The sequence below is a fragment of the Sapajus apella genome, unplaced genomic scaffold, assembly GCF_009761245.1.
Source record: "Sapajus apella isolate SASKATOON/1434 unplaced genomic scaffold, GSC_monkey_1.0 scaffold7, whole genome shotgun sequence".
Classification (NCBI taxonomy): Eukaryota; Metazoa; Chordata; class Mammalia; order Primates; family Cebidae; genus Sapajus; species Sapajus apella.
The window spans coordinates 33,725,885-33,746,583 of NW_022436947.1; the positions used below are offsets into that span (position 1 = coordinate 33,725,885).

General features: G+C 37.6%; 2 protein-coding genes across 4 annotated transcripts in view; both read right to left on the bottom strand.

Annotated features, from left to right (window-relative positions):
• HBP1 (HMG-box transcription factor 1) overlaps positions 1-3,102 on the bottom strand; it is a 44,989-nt gene extending 41,887 nt beyond the window's left edge. The window contains exon 1 of one of the 3 annotated variants that reach the window (XM_032275702.1): positions 3,028-3,102. In XM_032275702.1, the coding sequence (XP_032131593.1) occupies positions 3,028-3,042 (15 nt within the window). In that variant the 5' untranslated portion in view covers positions 3,043-3,102. Of the gene's footprint in view, positions 1-828; positions 856-2,869 lie in introns of those variants that run through there. The other 2 variants (XM_032275703.1, XM_032275705.1) reach the window with 2 other exon arrangements.
• Positions 3,103-9,901: 6,799 nt separating this feature from the next.
• PRKAR2B (protein kinase cAMP-dependent type II regulatory subunit beta) overlaps positions 9,902-20,699 on the bottom strand; it is a 103,282-nt gene continuing 92,484 nt past the window's right edge. The window contains exons 7-11 of the mRNA XM_032275708.1: positions 19,491-19,592; positions 17,811-17,885; positions 14,299-14,364; positions 14,017-14,155; positions 9,902-11,971 (exon numbers count right to left, since the gene is read on the bottom strand). Coding sequence (XP_032131599.1) covers positions 11,838-11,971; positions 14,017-14,155; positions 14,299-14,364; positions 17,811-17,885; positions 19,491-19,592 — 516 coding nt within the window. The 3' untranslated portion in view covers positions 9,902-11,837. The remainder of the gene's footprint in view (positions 11,972-14,016; positions 14,156-14,298; positions 14,365-17,810; positions 17,886-19,490; positions 19,593-20,699) is intronic.

The following is a 20,699-nucleotide window of genomic DNA, read 5'->3' on the forward strand; positions in this document are numbered from 1 at the left end:
GTTCAATAACTTAAAAAAAAAAACTAAACCACATTACGGAGAAAATTACTTTTCTAGTTTATACAAAATTACAGTAGAAATTATAAAGCACGAAAGTAAATGCTGCTCAGTATATGAAAAATATGAATAATGTTATTGGTATCAGGCAGTTAATAAGAATATTACAGTATGCCATTTTTCTCTGAATTTTGTGATAAGCAGGTATCTGGCAGCTTTAATTTTTTTGTTGTTGCAATTTTTCCATCCTAAGTAAAATACTTGCTTTCATACTTAAAGATACACACAAAATTCCTAGCATTGACTCTTTTCTTTTCCTTTTTTTTTAAGAGTCTTGTTCTGTCAGCCAGGCTAGAGTGCAATTGTGCGATCTCGGCTCGCTGCAACCTCTGTCACCAGATTCAAATGATTGTCGTGCCTCAGCCTCCCAAGTAACTGGGACCACAGGCGCGCGCCACCATGCCCAGTTAACTTTTGTATTTTTAGTACAATTTCGCCACATTGGCCAGGCTGGTCCCAAACTTCTGTCAGGTGATCCGCCCGCCTTGGCCTTCCAAAGCGCCGGGCGAGACAAGAGCCACTACGCCCAGCCAGCAGTAACTTCTAATGGATAATGCGCATGCGGGAGGTGCAGAGAAGAGTAGCAGTATTTTTATCTCAAACATATATACAAAACATCAGCTTGCAATTCACCCTAAAGAACCTTCAGGGCACCGCAGTTTAATAACTCCATGCCTTTATGCAATACGCCTTCTTCACTGCGCACTTGTATTAGTGAGGAAAGAATCCAAAGAAGTTAAAATATAGTGGGCCGAGCACGGGGGCTCATACCTGTAATCCCAGCACTTTGGGAGGCCGAGGCGGGCAGATCACGAGGTCAGGACATCGAGACCATCCCGGCCAACGTGGTGAAACCCTGTCTCTACTAAAAATATCTAAAAATTAGTTGGGAGTGGTGGCGTGTGCCTGTAGTCCCACCTACTCAGGAAGCTGAGGCAGGAGAACCGCTTGAACCCGGCAGGCGGAAGTTGCAGTGAGCTGAGATCGTGCCACTGCACTCCAGCCTTGGTGACAGAGCGAGACTCCATCTAAAATACATACATACATATCACTGTAAGAGTTATAAAAATGTGAATTTTTACAATGACGGTATCATGTTTGAAGTCTGAGAGGTGTGCCCTGTGAAGCACAAAGGATAGCGGAGACACGTAGGCGGGCAATCCTGGGAAAAGGTACCCTTTCAACTAGTGTATGTAGTTAGGACTTTTGAGAGGTGAAGAAAGAGGAAGGGTATTCGAGACAGAGAAAAGATAACTGGGTTTACGAAACTAAGATGAAACTGGAAAGTGAAATCAGAACTTCATTCTGTAACTTACCATTCAAGTTAGTACAAGCAATATTTTGCTTTAAAGTGGTTAAATGGCTCCTGAAAAGTATAACCCAAAAACATTGAGTAGATTTAATTCTCAAGGTAAGTCAAATCTCCTTGAAGCTTTGTCAACTACTATCTATCTAGCAAGAAATGAGTTTGACCAAGGAAACTGAACCAATCACTGACTCTACCACTCGTTTGCAAGATAAAGCAAAACACAATATCATAAAAAACAAAAAAAGTACAAGACATACATTGCAGATTTAGATCGCTGTTAAAATGATCAGAAATTTACATATGTAAATACTTTAAAATGTTAAAATTATTCTAATTCTCAAAAAGTAACTTTAATTTCAAAACCACGATTATTAAGAGTCTTCCCACAGCTATTTAGAGGAAAATATTAATAAATCTAAAGCCCTTCATCCAAGCTGTTGGTAGGACTCCATCGCTTCCCAGTATGTGTAACTCCTTTTCTAAGCCTCCTCTGGTCCTGGCATGGTGGCATCGTGAGTCAAAAACAAAACATAAAAACTTGAGTATTGCCTCGCTGTAAGTGCTCCTTCTAAAACACGACTCGAGCTGAAAACTCCCAAAGAATGAACTTAAGACTGTAGAGTGCACAGCCGAGAGTGAAATACCCGAGACAGCACGCAGCATTTAAAGCTACAAAAAACCTGGCTGTCGACTTCGCCTGGCTTCTTTTTGTTTTGTTTCAATCGGCCTGCGGCGGCAGCATAGGTTAAAAGGCGGAGACTGGAATTGCCTGCCAAGCCTCCCCTTTGGGTCACAGAGAGCAGCGCCTCCCGGTTCACGCCAAGTCCATCCCCCACCCTCTTTCGCCATTCATCGCGTTCCCCTCCCTTCCCCCCATCATGTGACCGCAGCTTGGACTCCGGGCTTGTTTTTCCCCTCGGCTCAGCCCCAGCGCGCAGGCGCCTGGGAGCCCATTCATTCGAACTGCGTAACAATGAGCCCCGGGGCCCAGCGGCTCCGCGAGCTCCTCAGCTCGGCCGGAGCCCACTCGGTCCAGAAGGAGGCGGCGCCTCACTGGGGTCCCCCACATCCGGCCGCGTCCCCACCCCTGGCCAAGCTCTGACCCTCCGCCCACAAGCGGGGAGTTGAAGTCAAACTTTCCTGGGCAGCCCCGGCGCCGCGTCGGCCCCTTCCCCCACCCAGACCCGCCCCATCTCCACACCCGGCCCGGCCACCCACCGCGCTAACCGGGCCGGGGCGTCGCCCTCCCCCAGCCTCTTCCCGGCCCCCGCCCGAGACCCCCTAGCGTCGCCGCCCCGAAGCCCAGGTGAGCTCGCGGGAGGCGCTGGTCTGTTAGGCTCGCCGCGGGCACCAGTCGAACGGTTAAGTGCCCCCATCCCAAGGGCAGCCCTGCCAGGAGGAGGAACGCGTACCCGAGCCCCCCCTCCGCGGCCGCCGGATCCCCCGGACTCCTGCCCCTCCCTTCCCCACCCCCACCTCTTCCCGAACTGAAAGACAACAAACCTGCCGCGAAGTGCCGGCAGCCCAGGCGCGGGCCGCCCCGGCCACGACAACACCACCAGCAGCTCTCGAACCCCCTCTCCGACTGACGCCGGCCTCCCCCGCGCGCGTCACTGCTGCCGCCGCCGCTCTTACTCCTCAACCGAAACTTTCCTACTTACCAAACCCGTCGCCATTACCAAGTCTTTCAAGCTTCGTCTTCCCCCTCCCCTCAACTCCCTGGGGGTTGAGCCTCCGCCCAGCTCTTTCGCCTTCTTATTGGTCTGCAGAACTGCCATTCGGTTCTTCCCCTTTCCCATTGGGTGATGCCGTGGTCCGTCTCGGGGGGCGGGCGTGTATTGACTTTTGTGTTGTGTTTACTGGAGAACACGACGTGTCAATCACCAGAGTAAGTGCTTTGGATTGGAGTACTGCCGAGAGTCGGGGGACCAGAGCAAAACTTTGTCCCCGAAGTGGATTGTGGGTTCGTAGTCTCAAGCGTTGGTCCTTGGCTGTGGGAGACTGCTTGCCGAGGAAGAACTGAACTACATATCCCAGAGGCGCTCGCACTGCGCAGTCTTGATAGTAAACAAGAGTCATAGGGACACGTGTATCAGCTCGTTTGTTTTGGTGTCTGGGACAAAAGGGAGGGGGCGGAGGAAGGGAGTGTTTTAATGCTTGGGCCTCTTCTCTTTCTCCCGGCCACTGCTAACTCTTAGAGCGGCCCAAGCTTCTTACAGCACCCTGTCCGGGCCATAAACAGCCAGAGTTGCTCGCTGCTCAAGAGTTTGGCAGGAGGCCAGGGCATTGTTTTAGTGCGAGGGGAAGGAGATGACTGCACCAGCGGAAGCACTGCAGGCTTGCGAGGAACTTGGTCACCCACAAAGCACGGTCCCTGTCACGAAGGGACCGAAAGTGATGCTGGGGGGCCCCACTGGCAGTGGGAAGAACTAGAAGTCCTTTTCTCCTGTGCCTTGCCTCACCACCCCCGGGACAGCAACTTGAGATTGCCTTGTCAGCACTGCTCAATTCACCTAACGTTTGTTGAGCGCCGGCTAAGTAACTGGAAGATTGAGGCTGGGGGAGGGACTGTGAGCAAACAAGGAGCTCAGGGTCTAGAGAATTTACGAAGCGGGGACGGGGGCGGGAGCAGGGGGCGGGCGATTACGAAATTGAGGCAAGTTAAAGCGGCATTTTCCATATTGATTAGTATGTTCGTTGGTTAACGTAATACAGAGGGGCATAATGTATGACGTAAGCTGGTTTAATTTGTGAATCATACCTGTAAGTTTCTCTGCTGAGTTTTGTTAACGCTCTTTTTCTAGAGGAGTTTTGTTAACGCTCTTCTTCAGTTTTCTCATTGGTGAAAGAAACTGTGTTTCCACTTCATTTCCACTAGGAGTTAGTTCCTCAAGTTACGAATTCTCTGACTCACCAGAGACGCTTCACTGCTTTATAGCTACCTTCACTTTAAACATGGCTGTCATCACAATTGGCAGCATCTAGTCAATAATTGGTGTCTTTACCATTCACATTACAAAGGCATGATTAAGCTTTTCCCCTTTGAACCTTTAGTGTTTAATCATGTAAATTGTGCTTCAGATTTTATAACTTTAGATCGCTAAATATATGCTTAGAATTAAGATGAGGAAAATCTACATTAGTAAGAAATCTGTAAAAGCAAATTTTTGGACAGAGCCAGAAATCAGAGCTAGTTATTTCTTTAAAAACTCCTGCATTTTTTGGATTTTTTAAATATACCTGAAAGCCGCGTAACAAATCAAGAAATCCAAAATAACCCCTCATGTTGAAATCAAGTTTAAAATTAAGGATTCCCCATTTGAATCCTTGAAGTGAAATTATTTATAAAGTAGTCCTCCCATGTGATCAAATATTTACTATTTCACAAATAGTAATAAAACATTCTATTTCTTATTAAAGTAATTCAAAGAAGAGCCAACAAAATGCTTAATTTTTTCCTTGAGGAAAAAGGACAGGATTTGAGTTTATCAAGTCTTTCAGAAGTTGTTAGAGTGACTCAAAGAAGTGAATGTCTCTGCTATTTTGTGTATGCTTTTCTAATTTTGTTTTTGTTTTTTTGTTTTTGCAATGAAGGGTCATCGTGTTCTAGAATTGAATATATAAACTCTACTCCAACATGTAATCTCTTGACAAAGAAAAGCCTGTGAAGTTCACCTGATTATTTAAAATTGTTTTATTTATGTCTAACTCCTTCTAGAAAACTAGAAAGCTTTTCTCTTTAAAAAAAAAAAAAAAGTTGGCAAGAGATTGAGATACTCACAAACTATGAGATCTGCTTTCAGCTAAACCTTATTTTTAAAAGTTAAACTATTTTAAAGGTTTTACCAAAAGCCTTAGTGGTGATACTTTTTTATTGGAGGACACCAGAAATGGGAAAAAATTTCAACTTAAGATTCAGATATTGTGCAATATATTACAAATAATAATTTATCCTTGAATAGCTCTATAAAGCCTTTTCCATTCATTCAGAAACATGTAGTTCCATTTTTTGACCACTGCCAATTAATAAGCATAAAAAGATATAAAAAATTTTTTGCATACTTTTTCTCATATTTGTCCGTCTTTGAGTTAAATTTAGTCACAAGTGATTAAATACTAGTATTAAAAAAAAATACTAGTATTAGAATTTGCTACACCTTTAAGTGGACAATTAGTCCAATCTTCTGACTTCCTGGAGAGCTAAATGACCACATTAGTACCCTCGGTGTATTTATCAGGGACATCATCATTAATTGAGTGACCAGTAAAACTGGCCAACCTGTAAGCCAGAACAAAGATCAAAGTACCAAACTAGTAAGATCTCCTTGGAAATTGTTACATGTGTAAATTATACTCAAGACTAAAACAGATATAATTACAGTTTTTAACTATCCTTCAGATGTTTCCATGATGAAATTGACATTAAAAAATCAGTTTAACACCTCCTCTTGATTGGTACACTCACTACACAAAATGTATGTAAAAATGTCAAATTGTCAAAATGTCTTTCCAACAGTTTGTAAAGTTACTTCTGTTATCTTAAATATAAAGTTCTAATTTGTTAGAAATAGTAAAAAATGAACAGAATAAAAAAAACTGATAAATCCTAATTAGAAGTGAAATAATGTTATTTCCCTGATTCCACCATATCTGACACACCAATGACTGCTTTGCCTGATATTGAATACATGGCATTGCCTGATACTGAAAATACTCAGTTTGAATTGTCAAAAGGTAAACATGAAATTATATGAACAAGTACTAAATTGAGAAATTGAATACATGTATGGTCCAAAATAGTACTTCTCAAAGTTTTCAGATAGCATCTTGCATATTTAAACTCTAACAAATATCCTTCCTTATACCTTACTATCCTCTAAAATGGGTTAATTTTCTAATTAGTTCAAAGTACTCAGGTAATTCAGGCAAGTTGTAATGAAATCTGCAGGAGCTAATGATCGCCATTTTAGAACTGAGTCATCTGTCTCCTGTTCTTGTAGTTCTTGACGCAACTCAAGTTTAGATTTTGCTCCCATGACCAGAAAGCAAGACCTTTTTCTTCAGAAGCTGATAAGTTAATGTCTTAACACTATAACCACATTAGGAAGAAAAATCATTCTAAGAGGGAGGAATCAAAATGTGTCTCTGGCTTGGGTAATTGCAGTAGTTGGGGAAGGGTGGGTATGCTGAAGTTATTGACTGACACGGAATGCTGGAGAGGACAGCAGATTTGGAGACCGTGAGGAAGCTAAAGAATAGGTTCAACCTCAGGTGATAAGCATGCTGTGCAGGCAAGAAATCTGAGTCCAGAGGTCCTGTAGGCAGCTGATTGTATTCATCTGGCATTTAGAAAGTCCAAGTCTAGAGAAATAAACCTGGGTATCCTCAGAACATAGAACTACTCTTTTTTGGTCCCAATTGTTCTAAAAAAGTTTTTGTTAAGTCTAATTTGGTACAAATGAAAGTGTATTTAAAGATGGCAACTAATAGTTCTATTTCATATTTCATCTCACTTCTAATGTATAAAATCAAGCTCAAACGACTATTCTCATGTCCTGCAAGTTTTCTGGAGATCATTACTGTTATCTGAACTATGTAACACAAACTCTCACATAGTATTTTCTACTCCTATCTATCTGGTATCCTAGGCCCTTCTCTATGTTTAGTTGCTAGCAAAAAGTACCTCATTTTAAGAACAATTAAGTCGAATAAAGAGCAATTAAAATTGTAGGACGAGTACACCACTTTTATCACACTGTGTTAAACTGTTGCTTACATTCGTACCCCCCTCCACATTTACATTCTCTTCTTCCTTATCGGTCACCATCTCATGCATTTTTTTTTGTCTGGTCCATAATAAGCAATCAAAAAAAAAAAAATACATGCCCGGGGAACAATGAAAAGTTGGGGGAAAACATGCAGCATGACTTTTCTCATATACAGCATATTGTAGCTCTATATATAGTATGCTGGTCTGAATATTTGACTTTGTTAAATAACTTACATGTGCTTTCACTGTCACTGCCTCTATGCAGTCATTGTTATTATTTGAGAACATATCTCATCTTCCAGCTATGTTTATATGACAAGCACTATTAATTGTTTTTGTTTCCCTCACTGTGCCAGTCACTCAAAGGCAAGCGAAGTATTGGATTGGTGCAAAAGTAATTTGTGATTTTTACCATTAAAAAAAAAAAGGGCAAAACTCGCAATTACTTTGCACCAGTCTGTCTTAATTAACACTTTCACTCCTTCAAGTTATACAGCATATAAGTGATAAAAATGTTGAGGGTATTTTAAGTTCTGCCTTAAAGAGCAATTATGAGAAAATAGACTTACCAAAGATGTCTTTATAGTGTGCACCTTTCTGAAAATATTACTCGGCTTTTAAAAAATGTCATTTGTATATACTTCAAGAATATAGTCATTATGTAAAGGAACTACACTTGGATTAAATGTCAGCCCTTGGCCTAAGAGAGGTAGTGAAGTTACAGGGATGCAGAGTTTATTATTCCTGAGCAGATCTAGGAAGGTTTCCAAGTAGGATCAAGATGGAAAACCAGTCATCAATAGCAACTTTATCTAAGATTTTAACTGGTCATATTTCCCTGTTCATAAACTCACTCGAGAGTCTACTCTGTAAACTTTTTTTTCCAAGTTAAATAGAAATATTTAGGGTTTCATGTCTGGGTTGTTGCAGTTAAGACCCACAGAAAACTTTCCCTTGTGCCTGTAAACAAGGCCATTTTCTGTTTTCCAGTGACAGTAAAAAATGCATGTATATGCTATAATGAATCAGTTTGGTGCTGACAAAACATGAATTTAATTTATGTACATTTTGTAGCATTTTTTGTATTTGGAAAAATGACCAGATCCAGACTATGATTACATCAAAATCTGAGAAAACCACCTCTTTGGCAGGTAGCATTCATTTTTATGGTGTAGACATTACCTCCCTATCATATATCACCACTTCTTCCCATATATAAGTGATACATACTTCTTCAGGATTTTCTAGGCAATTTTAGATTTATAAATTTAGGGCATACAGAGGTAAAGAAAGACCCAGATCTGTTGGTCAAATCAAAGTTTTCCTCTCAAAATAATCTTACCCTTTGCATTGGAAACTATATAGCAATTTATATACCAGGCTCATTAACATTATTTGGAAAAACATATGAGGCCATGAGTTGGATGAGGAACCAATCCATCTCAATTTTCCATTGAGTTCTGCCGTCGACTCACAAAGTAGATGACTTTCGTGAAGTCATTGATTGTCCTTAGGTATACAAATTGAACTGATTTAAGCTCTCATAGTACAGAAGACTTGTTTGGTACAAAAGTCTTCTGCGAATAACTGGTATACTTTACTGCTTGCATTTCCATAATTCATTATACTTTTAAAGGTTTTTTTTATACCTGTGAAGATGAACAACTCTATAGTCTATTGTTCAACCAATTTTGTTGCCTTTAAAAGTATTCTAGAACAGGTAAGTTTGTCTCAACTCATTCCAATTCTTTCTTTTTGTCAAAATTCTTTCTGATATTTGGCATCAAACTGACCAAACACTACTTTTAATTTTTAAAGTCAGCATTCCTTGTAACTCTAATTCTCTTAGGTAGTAACTTTTTTTTTTTTTTTTAAGAATCCTTTCTTCAGCAACTTAACAAAGCTCTGGCTTAATCCAGATGTATTACTTACCTCTCTAGGCCTACACATTAATTTTCCTTAAGAATGCCAAAGGTCATCTAATCCTTGTTACAACATTTTTTGAGAAAGGAAAAAATCTATCAGTATCTTTAAAGATGCTTTGGAAAGGAAAAGAACACAGGGTGTTTTTAAATCTTACACGTTTCAATAAAATCCAAAGTCCCTTGCTTCATACCGTATCACTTGAAGAATTTTTAAGCATTGTAAATGGCATTTAATCGGACTTTATAATACTAGTCCTAATGGTAACACACATATATTCACCTCAGTTGTGTCACAGGTAATATATATGTTAAAATACCTGCACTAAGTTCTAGTTCATATGGATATGCAGAAAATACACAACACACACACACTCCTTTATTTAAAACAAGGGAAAGCACCATCATTCTTGGGGAAAATGTCCTCACCCCTTTCCTTAGCCACACATGAGGCAGAGGAGGCTCCATCCTTGAATGAATGAAAGGTCAATAAAGAATTCTCACACAGTAAGGACTGTTGATTAGTAATTAAATAATGACATCCACAAATCAAACTTGAGCTGTTTTAATTACATAATTTTACACATAAATTCCTACTTAGCCAGATTTATTTGGTTATTCTAAACGGCCAAATAAATCTACAGTACACCACAATTATTTCTCCCACACATGACCAATAGCTAAAAATGTCAAAAACCTATTGCCATACAGAACCATACTTTCTGTGTTATGGCCTGGGGGTTAGCTTCCACATGCCACATTTCTATCATGCTTTTCAATGCATTATGCAAGTCAGAAAACTTTAAAGAAACAAGTAAAAAAAGTATGAAAAACAATCATTCATGTGTTTTATTATAAAAGTGTGCTTTATTATAAGGAAAATTTAAATATAACCAACAATACTGAAAATAACGTAAATGGCATTTATACCCTTGGTCAAAGTTCTTTATTAAACAGGCGTTTGCTGTTCCATGAATAGTGAACAATTAGTTTATGCAACAAAATAGATAACTTGAAAAAGTGAGTAAGAATACAGAATGATGAACTAGGAATCTGGGGTTCTTTTGTGTTTTTTCTTGTTTAACAGACACGGCTTTTAAAATAAAATCTGAAATATAAAACAAGTCATCTTCATGTAGAGAGCTCTCTTTTCCTACAAGAAGGTTTTCCAAAAATGTTAAACAGTGTTCTAAAATGTGGCTGAAGTTATACTTTACATACTTTATTAACTTCTTATATATACATTATCCAATTAACATTCTAACCACATTTTCATATACAAGTGGGACCATAAACATTCTCTAGTAAGACTACACTAGCACAGAATAATTTTACCCATGTATATATATTCATTTGAAACCTGTTTCCCCAAATGAAATCGCTCATTTAAAAGCAAACAACTGGTTGGAATTAATGTCTCTAGACAATGGGTCATGGGGCCTAGAAATCATGTAAGAGTATATTGCTTTGGTTGAATATAATTAAATTCATCTTATGTGGCAGCATACTAAGCATATCAACGAACAATGAAAATCTAATACATCTGAGTTCATTCTGCACTAATTTCAACTATGAGTCTACTTTAAAGCAATGGCAAGGCCTAATGGTATATGTGGTATGGGGAGAAATTCATTTTGTCTTTATATAGGATTATACTCATAAAAATTTATTTCTGTCACCCTAGGGGGATGTTTTTAAGAATTAAAAAAACAAAAAACAAACTGCATTGGCTGCTGATCAATGAGATTGTGGGCTGGCAACCATCCTAAGAAAGCAAAGAAACCCAAGGGAACAGATGCCTGTCTGCAAAGGACTGTATTATGTAGGCCTAGTAAAGAACAAAGAAATCAAGTGTGGGCATGCTGATAAGGATCCCAAATTATTTTTGGTATAGGAGAGTTTTTTAAAATATAAGATCTTAGAGTAGAGAATACAAAAAAAAGTCAGATCTTAAGTTTAAATCACTTTTTAAAAAACTTTGTGACATTTAATGTCAAGATCAAATTTTTAAAGATATAGGATATAGAGAACTGTAAAATAAAAAGGAAGCAGAAATGTGCTTGATGAGTGAAAAATGCATTAATGATCTCTCATCTAAAAGACTGTTTTCCTTATTATCATAATGACTAAATTGCCTATCCATAAAACCACTGGAATATGTAGGTTACTGACATTATGCCAAAGAAGTCAAAATGTACTTTATTGCAAAAATATAAAAAGTTTTAAAATTGCATATGATGTTTTATACCACTTCACCAATAGGCCAAGGCCAGCACATAACTTATCAAGCTAGAAAACTGTAAAACAAAAATGATTAAAATTTTACTATGTATGAGTTATAAAAAAAAAATGTGATGCCATGCTGTGTAGCATCTTTAACTGCCAAGTGCCCTCTTACATGGGGATAGTCACTAATATGATATCAGTCTGAATAAGTAAAACACATATAGCCTATGATAACATCCTTTAATTATCTTCTTAAACACAGATACTTTCTATATATTACAATCATTTTAATAAACCTTTCGGTCATAATTTTATGGAGTACAAAGTCATTTTATCAGTATGTTGATTTTTTTCTGAACTACTCTTTAGAAAGTGATGTTAAAGCCTACTGACTATTAAATCCCTACTGTTTATTGATACATTGTAAATGTAAAAAAAGGAAAAAACCTGAAATCACAGAAAATGCTTGGCATCTACACAAACACATTCTCAGTGGACTAACCACTACTGTGTAATTTTGTCACTACAGGTCTTCCTGCTCCATACTTTTGCTTCATGCAGTGGGTTCAACAATATCCATGTTTGTTCCAAACAAGGCAACTAATTGTTCTTCATAGGTGGTGATGTTCCTTTTCATAATTTCCATGCAAGGTCCCAAAAGCCTTTCAAATGCTTGCACATCCATGGCTAAGAAAAGAGAAGAATCTTTTTAAAAACATTCTTTGCAAATCTACAGAATTTCTAAGTAATTTATGATATCCATTCCATACATATCAATAATACAATGATATTTTAGGTAAATACCATAAAATACAAGAAAAAGCATAAAGATAAAAATGTTCCACTTGAAAAAGGAAGCAGCCAGGGCCACACCCTTGGGCCGCACTCTCCAGTCCCTCGGCAGTATGATGAGCAATGATAAGTTGGTGTGGTCCAAGCTGAGAAAAGAATGAAGGACTATCATGGGAAGACCTTAGAATTTTTCAAAATAAATGTGCTGTCTCCACCTTAGCAATGTGAACTTCTCAAAGGTGGCACAGGAGTGTTTTCTATTTTGTGTTCCCTTCTCAGGGTTTAAATGCCATATTGTGCAGGCCAAGTATTACCTTTTGTAATTTTTACTCCCATACTATTGTCTGTGCAACCCAAAAATGGCAGCTGACATAATGCTTTTGTTTACTTCTGTAAGTACATGCTATAAATCACTTTGCTTGCCTATTTCCTGGATTTTAAAACTAAATTTATAATATACAGATAGAAAATATGGTCATACTCTCTCCATAAAAATACAAATTAAAACATATCTTCTTTGCCTTTCAAATTTGCAAAGGTAGAAAAGGCAATGTTTACAAGAATAGGGTGAATGGGCGTTCTGGTGCTACTAGTAGCATGTAAATTAGTACAAATAAAAGTAATCTGGCAATGTATGTAAAAAGTTAATTTTTTAAAAACCCACTCCTGAAAACCATTTCTAAGGAAAACTCCTATATACAGAAAAGCCTTCTATGCACAAAAAAATCGATCCCCACCAAAAAGTTGGAGCCAAAACTTTCCAAGTATTTACCAGTGAGGAATAACTAATTTATCATGTATAATATTTACCTTAAAAGAATTTTAAAATTTGGTGTAATAAAACAGGAACATTCCTAAGCTAGAATGAACTTTAAAAGTTGTTTGGAAAACTGTTTCACAACTAAGCCCACACAAATAAAAAAGACAAGAAGGAACTGTAATGGTAGAAGTCACTGGGTGGCGGTGGTGTGAGGGATTCTTAGTTTTTCCTACATTGTCTATATTTCTCAGGTTTTCTTTAATGTGAATATAATAATCTAATATTGAAAAACATTAACAGAATTTCACTCACCTCACCTTTACTCTTTCTAATAGCTCTACTTAGGGGATTACCTGTCAGTTTCTAATTGTATTCTCTTCCGTCCAAATGTAACACATGATTAATATTATACTATCTAAACCCTTTTAAAGAATGACTTCTTTAAGAATTCTAATGATCCTTGCAAATCTTAAAAACATTAAAGCTAAGTTTATTCTATTGAATTATGGATAAAAAGCATGGAGAGATAATTACTGTGGAATCGATTTTCTTAAAATACCATCCATATTGCCACCTCCTCAACTATATTTTCTTATTAAAGTAAGTGATTTCTCAGATAGAAAATCTCAGATATAAGATATATATAGATGTCTGCAGCTGAAGACGGCATTTCTGCCAAGCTACTCTTGTAAAATAGTAATAACTCTTATAAAATAGTAATAACGGCTGAACAGCAAAGAACATTTGTGCTTTGACAAACCTGCACTTTTGTGTCCCAGTACTCTAATGAGTAAGGATTCTCACAATATCCCAGCATTCCCCTTACATCTTAATAATGGACTTTACAAAAACAGTACCTTAGCCTTCTCTTTTGAGGAACGCAGCATAGGTTGCTTATTTGAGAGATTCCATGTAAAACGTGGTACTTGGAATTCTAATGACTAATATGAGATGTTATTTCATACATACACAAAAGAGCAAACTATATCTGTATCTAAAAATTACAAAGAAAAAACGGCTTCCACAAATTAATTTTTATAAAGCAATGAATCCTAATCTTGTTACCTTTTGTGGGGACCACAAAAGTTATGAACCCAATAAAATAATCCATTCAACATGAATACATAAAACGCAGACATGAGTTCAACCAGGAGAAGCGCCCCGGCATTGCAAACCCTACCTAAACATTTGACAGTCCCAATGGCGTGCGCAGAAGCTGCTCGAGGTTTGTTAGTTACCAGGGCAAGCTCTCCAAAGTACTGTCCTCGCGAGCATCGAGCGATTTCTACTGCATCGTTCTCTTCCACTTCTGATTTACCCTGACAAGGCAATTAAAAAGATGAGCTTTTCCTCAACTTCTGAAAAATAAAATTAACCTTAAGTCTAAACATCAAAAAGTAAATCTGTTGTGTTCCTTGCTAACAGTATGTGGGTTTTGAGAATGCTTACTTACAATGCTTACCTTTCTTTTCATAGTTATTTTCACTTCTCCAGATTCTACAATGAAAAAAGAATCAGCCGAATCTCCCTATCAGAATAAATAACAAAAATAGAAGGTGAAAATGCAAATGAATTTGACAACAATCTTGTTACCTTTAATATCCCTAAAACTGATCCAATCCCAATGTACAGATATTCACCTGAAAGTATATCCAGTGGGAACAGGCCATCTCAGTTTCTAAATTGAGAGGTTTTGATGGACAATTATGTAGTAATGATTTTGTTTGTAAAATTATTTGAAATAATACATTCTTTTGTTTGTTTGTTTTCAAGACGGGGCCTTGCTCTGTCACTCAGGCTGGAGTGCAGCAGTGTAATCTTGGCTCACTACAGCCTCCACCTGCTGGATTCAAGTGACTCTCCCACCTCAGCCTCCCAAGTAACTGGGATTACATGTGTGTGCCACCATGCCTGGCTAATTTTTTTCCTTTTTAAAAAATTTTACTTTAAGTTCCGGGACACATGTGCAGAACATGCAGGTTTGCTACATAGGTATACATGTGCCATGGCGGTTTACTGTACCTATCAACCTGTCATCTAGGTTTTAAGCCCTGCATGCATTAGGTGTTTGTCCTAATGCTATCCCTCCCCTTGCCCCCGACCCTTCGACAGACCCCAGTGTGTGCTGTTCCCCTCCCTGTGTCCATGTGTTCTCATTGTTCAACTCCCAATTATAAGTGAGAACAAGTGGTGTTGGTTTTCTATTCGTGTGTTAGTTTGCTAAGAATGATGCCTGCCAGCTTCACCCACCTCCCTGCAAAGGACATGATCTCATTCTTTTTCAGAGCTGCCTAGTATTCCATGGTGTATATGTACCACACTTTCTTTATCCAGTCTACCATTGATAGGCATTTGGGTTGGTTCCATGTCTTTGCTATTGTAAATAGTGCTGCAATAAACATACATGTGCATATGTCTTTATAGCAGAATGATTTATATTCCTTTGGGTATATACCCAGTAATGGGATTTCTGGGTCAAATGGTATTTCTGCCATCAAAAAGTGAGCAAAAGTTTTGAACAGGCACTTCTCAAAATAAGACATTTTTGTGGCCAAAAAACATATGAAAAAAAGCTCATCATCACTGATCATTAGAGAAATGCAAATCAAAACCATAATGAGATACTATACCACGCTAGTCAGAATGGCAATTATTAAAAAGTCAAACAATAGTAGATGTTGGCGAGGCTATGAAGAAACAGGAATGCTTTTGCACTGTTGGTGGGAATGCAGATTGGTCAACCATTGTGGAGGACAGTGTGGCGATTCCTCAGGGATCTAGAACCAGTATTTTTTGTTGTTGTTTTGAATTTTTATTAGAGACGGATTTCACCATGTTGGCCAGGCTAGTCTCGAACTCCTGACCTAAATGTGATCCACCTGCCTCAGCCTCCCAAAGTGTTGGGATTACAGGCGTAAGCCACTGCACCTGGCCTAGAAATAATATATTCTCTACCACTGTATTTCTGCTAAAAACCAAGAAAATGTGACAAATAACACTGGGGTAAGAATTTCACCCAAATTTCAGCCTAGATAACAGCGTACATAGTTGGAAATGGCAACACTGCTGTGTATACCGCCAGCGTTCCCTTAGTTGGCAGAAATATGCCTACAGATCTTGTGCTCCTGAGGAAGTGCCAAGACGTCTACCCTGTGTCCTCCTAACATCACAAGCATTGGCATGGTGACCCAAGATAACCCATCAACTTGCAAAGAGCAGAAAGCACCCAGATGGGGCCGGAAGCAGCAGATGTGGGCCTTGACATTTTCACTACAGACAACTGAGGACCAAACTCTGACATGCTAGCCTATTGACGTTGCATTTCAAGGATTTGGAAGGACTTCTAAAAGAGAAATGTTGCTATTTCTAACCATATACCTGCTTCTTTCTTGTTTTTGTTTCTTAATGAACTCTGCCTTGATCTCCAAAGATGCAGTCTGCATTAAACAATACAATATGGAAGATAATACAGACCCTGACTTTACTAAGCCTCTCAAAGTGATTCTGGAGAAACTTAAACTATTGCAAAATTCTTTATTACAAATTCAAGAAATTTAGCATCTATCACAAAAATAAATGTTGAATTTAGATGTTTAGAATATTGTACAGATATGTATATTTATAAATGCTTAAAAGACAATGACTATGTAAAAGTATACTTGATAAACCCAAGTATAGCATATCTCCTTTTCCCTTATTTTTATATCAGGTTTTCATAAAAGCTTCATGTTACATTTTCAAGTGTTTTGAATCATAATAGATCTATTAACTGCTGAGAAATTTTTTAACTATTTTTAAAGCATGCCCTAACTGTATGTAAAACTGGTGAAAACTGAATACAGTCTGTGAATTATGCCAGTGTCATTTTCCTAGTTTTGATATTGTTATTAATAGTGATGCAAGATGTATAGGAGAAACTGGGTGAAGAGTACACAGGACCTCTCAGAACTATTTTTGCAACTTCCTGTGAATCTATAATTATTTCAAAATAAAACCTTTAAAAAGTCATTTAAAAGGTGCTCTGTTTTGTTATTTACCAATTTATACAGTAGAACTTTAACTGTATATGACTACAGTTCTTCCCAATCCCTGACTCCTCTAATACACACACACACACACACACACATACACACACACACACACACACACACACAGAGCAGTGGGAAAGGAGGGTTGATTGACAGATTTACTTATTTATTTGCCTTCTAAAACAATGATCTTTTTCTGAAGCTCAAAGACCTTGAATGTTGTTTCCCAGATAAAGGAAGAGACTGTATTTCAGATAAAGGGCACAAAACAGTATGAGGCTATGATACAAAAATTACAGAATCTATTAAAAATCCATTTTAATCATCTGCTCAATGCTTCAAAAATATAACTAGGAAACAAAGTGCTATCATCTGCATACTTTACCTGTTACCTTCAACTGTCTTCACAAATTCTACTTTTGGTAGCTCTACTCTAATCCGGGTATCTAATATTGGTTCCAGCTGGGATCTTAGAAAAGTATTAGGGTTAAATAACATGTTGACCCACAGGTAGTGCTTGGAAGCCAATACAGTATATGGTGTAGTATGTTCCCTGCTTGGTGAATTTTATTAACGGGCATCCTCAGGATGTTTCATCATAAAACTCATCATGCAAAACTCTATAAGTTTTCCAGTGTACTTCTGGGGTCCTCATAATATAATGGAACATTCACCTGTTTTCCCCTCTTATAAATGACTACAATGATGCAGAAAACCATTTGATGGTTTAATACATACTCATTAGGAGTTAATTATATAAACAAAAATATTCAATAGCATAACTATAAATTAAACCATTTTTAACAGGTCATTTGGTAGAAGTAATATTTATTTAACCCATCACTGCATACTAATTTTAGAAACATAAAAAGTTTACCAAGATTTACAACCGTACAAACCTTTTGGAATACAACCCTAAACTGAATTACATTTCAAAATATCATACCTGAGCAATGATTTGTTCTCCATCGTTGTATACTTTGGTGCCTATCACATCTACTACTTTCAGGCGTTCAGAAACCTACAAAGAAGAGAGACAATATTAAATACAAACAAATTAACTGGGTGAGCTTAGCTATTTTAGAAGCTAAAAACTGGTAGCCTGGCTGGGTGCAGTGGCTCACGCCTGTAATCCCAGCACTTTGGGAGGCCGAGGTGGGTGGGTCACCTGAGGTTGGGAGTTCAAGACCAGCCTGACCAACATGGAGAAACCCCATCTCTACTAAAAATACAAAAAGCAAAAACAAAACAAAAAAAAAAAACAACTGGTAGCCCATAGGCCAAATAAATCGAGCAGTGTGTAGGCTGTATATATGTTTGTTATATTAATTAACAGCCAGCATTTAAAAAAATATTTTTCATAAAAACTGAATCTCCAGCTTCTCTTGAAAAATCAGCATCACATAGCGCATATTTCCACATGATAACAATACAACTATGGTGGAATAGCAGCTGTTTCTTTAATGAAATACATGTTCTCCAATCTGCCAAAGTCCCTTCCTGGCTTGGTCTTCTTCTCTGTGTTACCTGCCTAGCTCTGAAAGCACTGGATTTCCAATACCTGACCTAATTTTATTTAAAGAAATATGCTGCTGGAAAAGATCAGCTGCCTACCATGCACAGTGATGTGCACAAAATTTCTACCAGGGTTAAGCTCATAATCCAACAAAGACATTAGAAAAGAGAAGCACCGCTATTTTGACACTTGCCATTTTATAAGATGTTGTGGGTACATATATATGCCCATCTTTAATTACCCTCAAAATATTTAAAATATGACAGTGAAATAGAAAAACATTTAATTTAATGATGAAGTGTGAAAAATAAATCTCTATCTTCAAAGATTAAAATCCTAAGAGCTGGTCTCATTGAGAAGACATTTAGGCTAAGAAATGAAGACCCTGTGGCTGTGTAGGAAGACATTCCAGACAGACAGCAAGTGTGAAGACCCTGAGGTGGGTGTGGGACAGGTGTGTTTGAGGAGTCGAAAGAAGCTGATATGTCCACAGTGAAATGATGAGTGTGGAAAAATAAGAAATGAGGTTGGGGAAAATGGGTGGGGGAATGGGGCAGATTGTGCAGAGCCTTAGAGGCTATGTGAGGAGTGTCTTAAACAGAGCAATGCCACAACCAGGGTTTTTTTGTTTTTTGGGGTGCGGGCGGTATGAGACGAGTCTCGCACTGTCATCGAGGCTGGTGTGATCTCTGCTTGCTACAACCTTCACCTCCCAGGTTGAATTGATTCTCCTGCCTCAGCCACCTGAGTGGCTAGGATTATAGGTACCCGCCACCACACCCAGCTAATTTTTTATATTTTTAGTAGAGGTGGGGTTTTGCCATGTTGGTCAGGCTGGTCTTGAACTCCTGACCTCAGGTGATCTACCCACCTCAGCCTCCCGAGGTGGTGAGATTACAGGCATGAGCCACTTTCAAATAACAAAACAAATGCAATCACAAATAGCAGAAGGAACACTGAGTTGTAAAAACTAGCACTACCATTTAATCTTTTCAAATAAAAACACAGATAGTTTTTTTTATTCAAAGCAACTTTTCTATAGAAATAAATATTCCTAGAAAAACAGACACTTAAAGCAAAATTTAAAAAAAAGCATTAAAATATACTTACCTCCAAAGATTTAAGGAATGGCAGTGACTCAATAAAGCTTTCATACATTTTTCTCTTTTTGGCATTGTTTTTCACAATTATTCTCCTGAAGGTTACCCTGTCCTACAGGCAGAATATCAAATAAAAGACATTTAAAAGGTAAATTTTATGTGGGAAAAAGTACATATAGTTTCATTTTATTCCCAAAAGAAACAATGATGGAAGATTCTGAAATAGATTAACATCGTTATACTTTCAACGCAACTCATTTCATATTTTTATTCCTCAAGCACAAAATATAATACAGAACCATATAAAATAGTTTTTATTTTTTTTTAAAAGGAAGCATCTGTTTTACTTTTATATACAACAAAAATCTGACCAACATGTTGGACTATGCCCACAAGGAGGCGCTGTCACAGCATGTTAAAAACATATATATACTAGCACTGTGCTCTTTTACTCTGTGTTACATACACTATGTTCTTTTTCATATCCACATTATGTCAAAATTTTCTTTTTGAAAATGTGGATGTATACCCAAATAAATCATAATGCTTAAAGTGCTGGGTACTCCATTTACCCTGATGTGATCATTATGCATTGTATGCTGTTATCAAAATAGCTTGTGTACCCTCCTATAAATACATACACATATTATGTACCCATGAAAAAAAAATTTTTTTTAATGTGAAGTCACAGAGAAACCACAACTTCGTTTTCGAGTAAGATCTAATTTCGAATAAGATCTAATTCCAGTGATTCCCATGTTCACAGTCTAAAATGTTCCTATTTATGTTTATACTACATGCCCTCAAAGATGCAGAACTCAGTTGAGGAACTAGTAAAAATTTTAAGGATACAGCTCAAAAAATTATTTCCCTAAAAATTTTATTCTGAATAATTTATCATAAAACAATATTTTAATTCCTTAATAAAAGTCTCAATCATTATGTTAGGTTGGCATTCATTAATAAACAATTATACCATTTTAATAAAGTAAAAATTGGGATATATCATTTAATTAATAAATTACTATATCAACATTTTAATATATTTTTTACTTTAATTTTTGTGAGTACATAGTAGGTATATATATTTATGGGGTACATGAGATGTTTTGATACAGGCATGCAATGTGAACTAAGTACACATAGAGAATGGGGTATCCATCCCCTTAATCATCTATCCTTTGAGTTATAAACAATACAATTATATTTATTTTAAAAC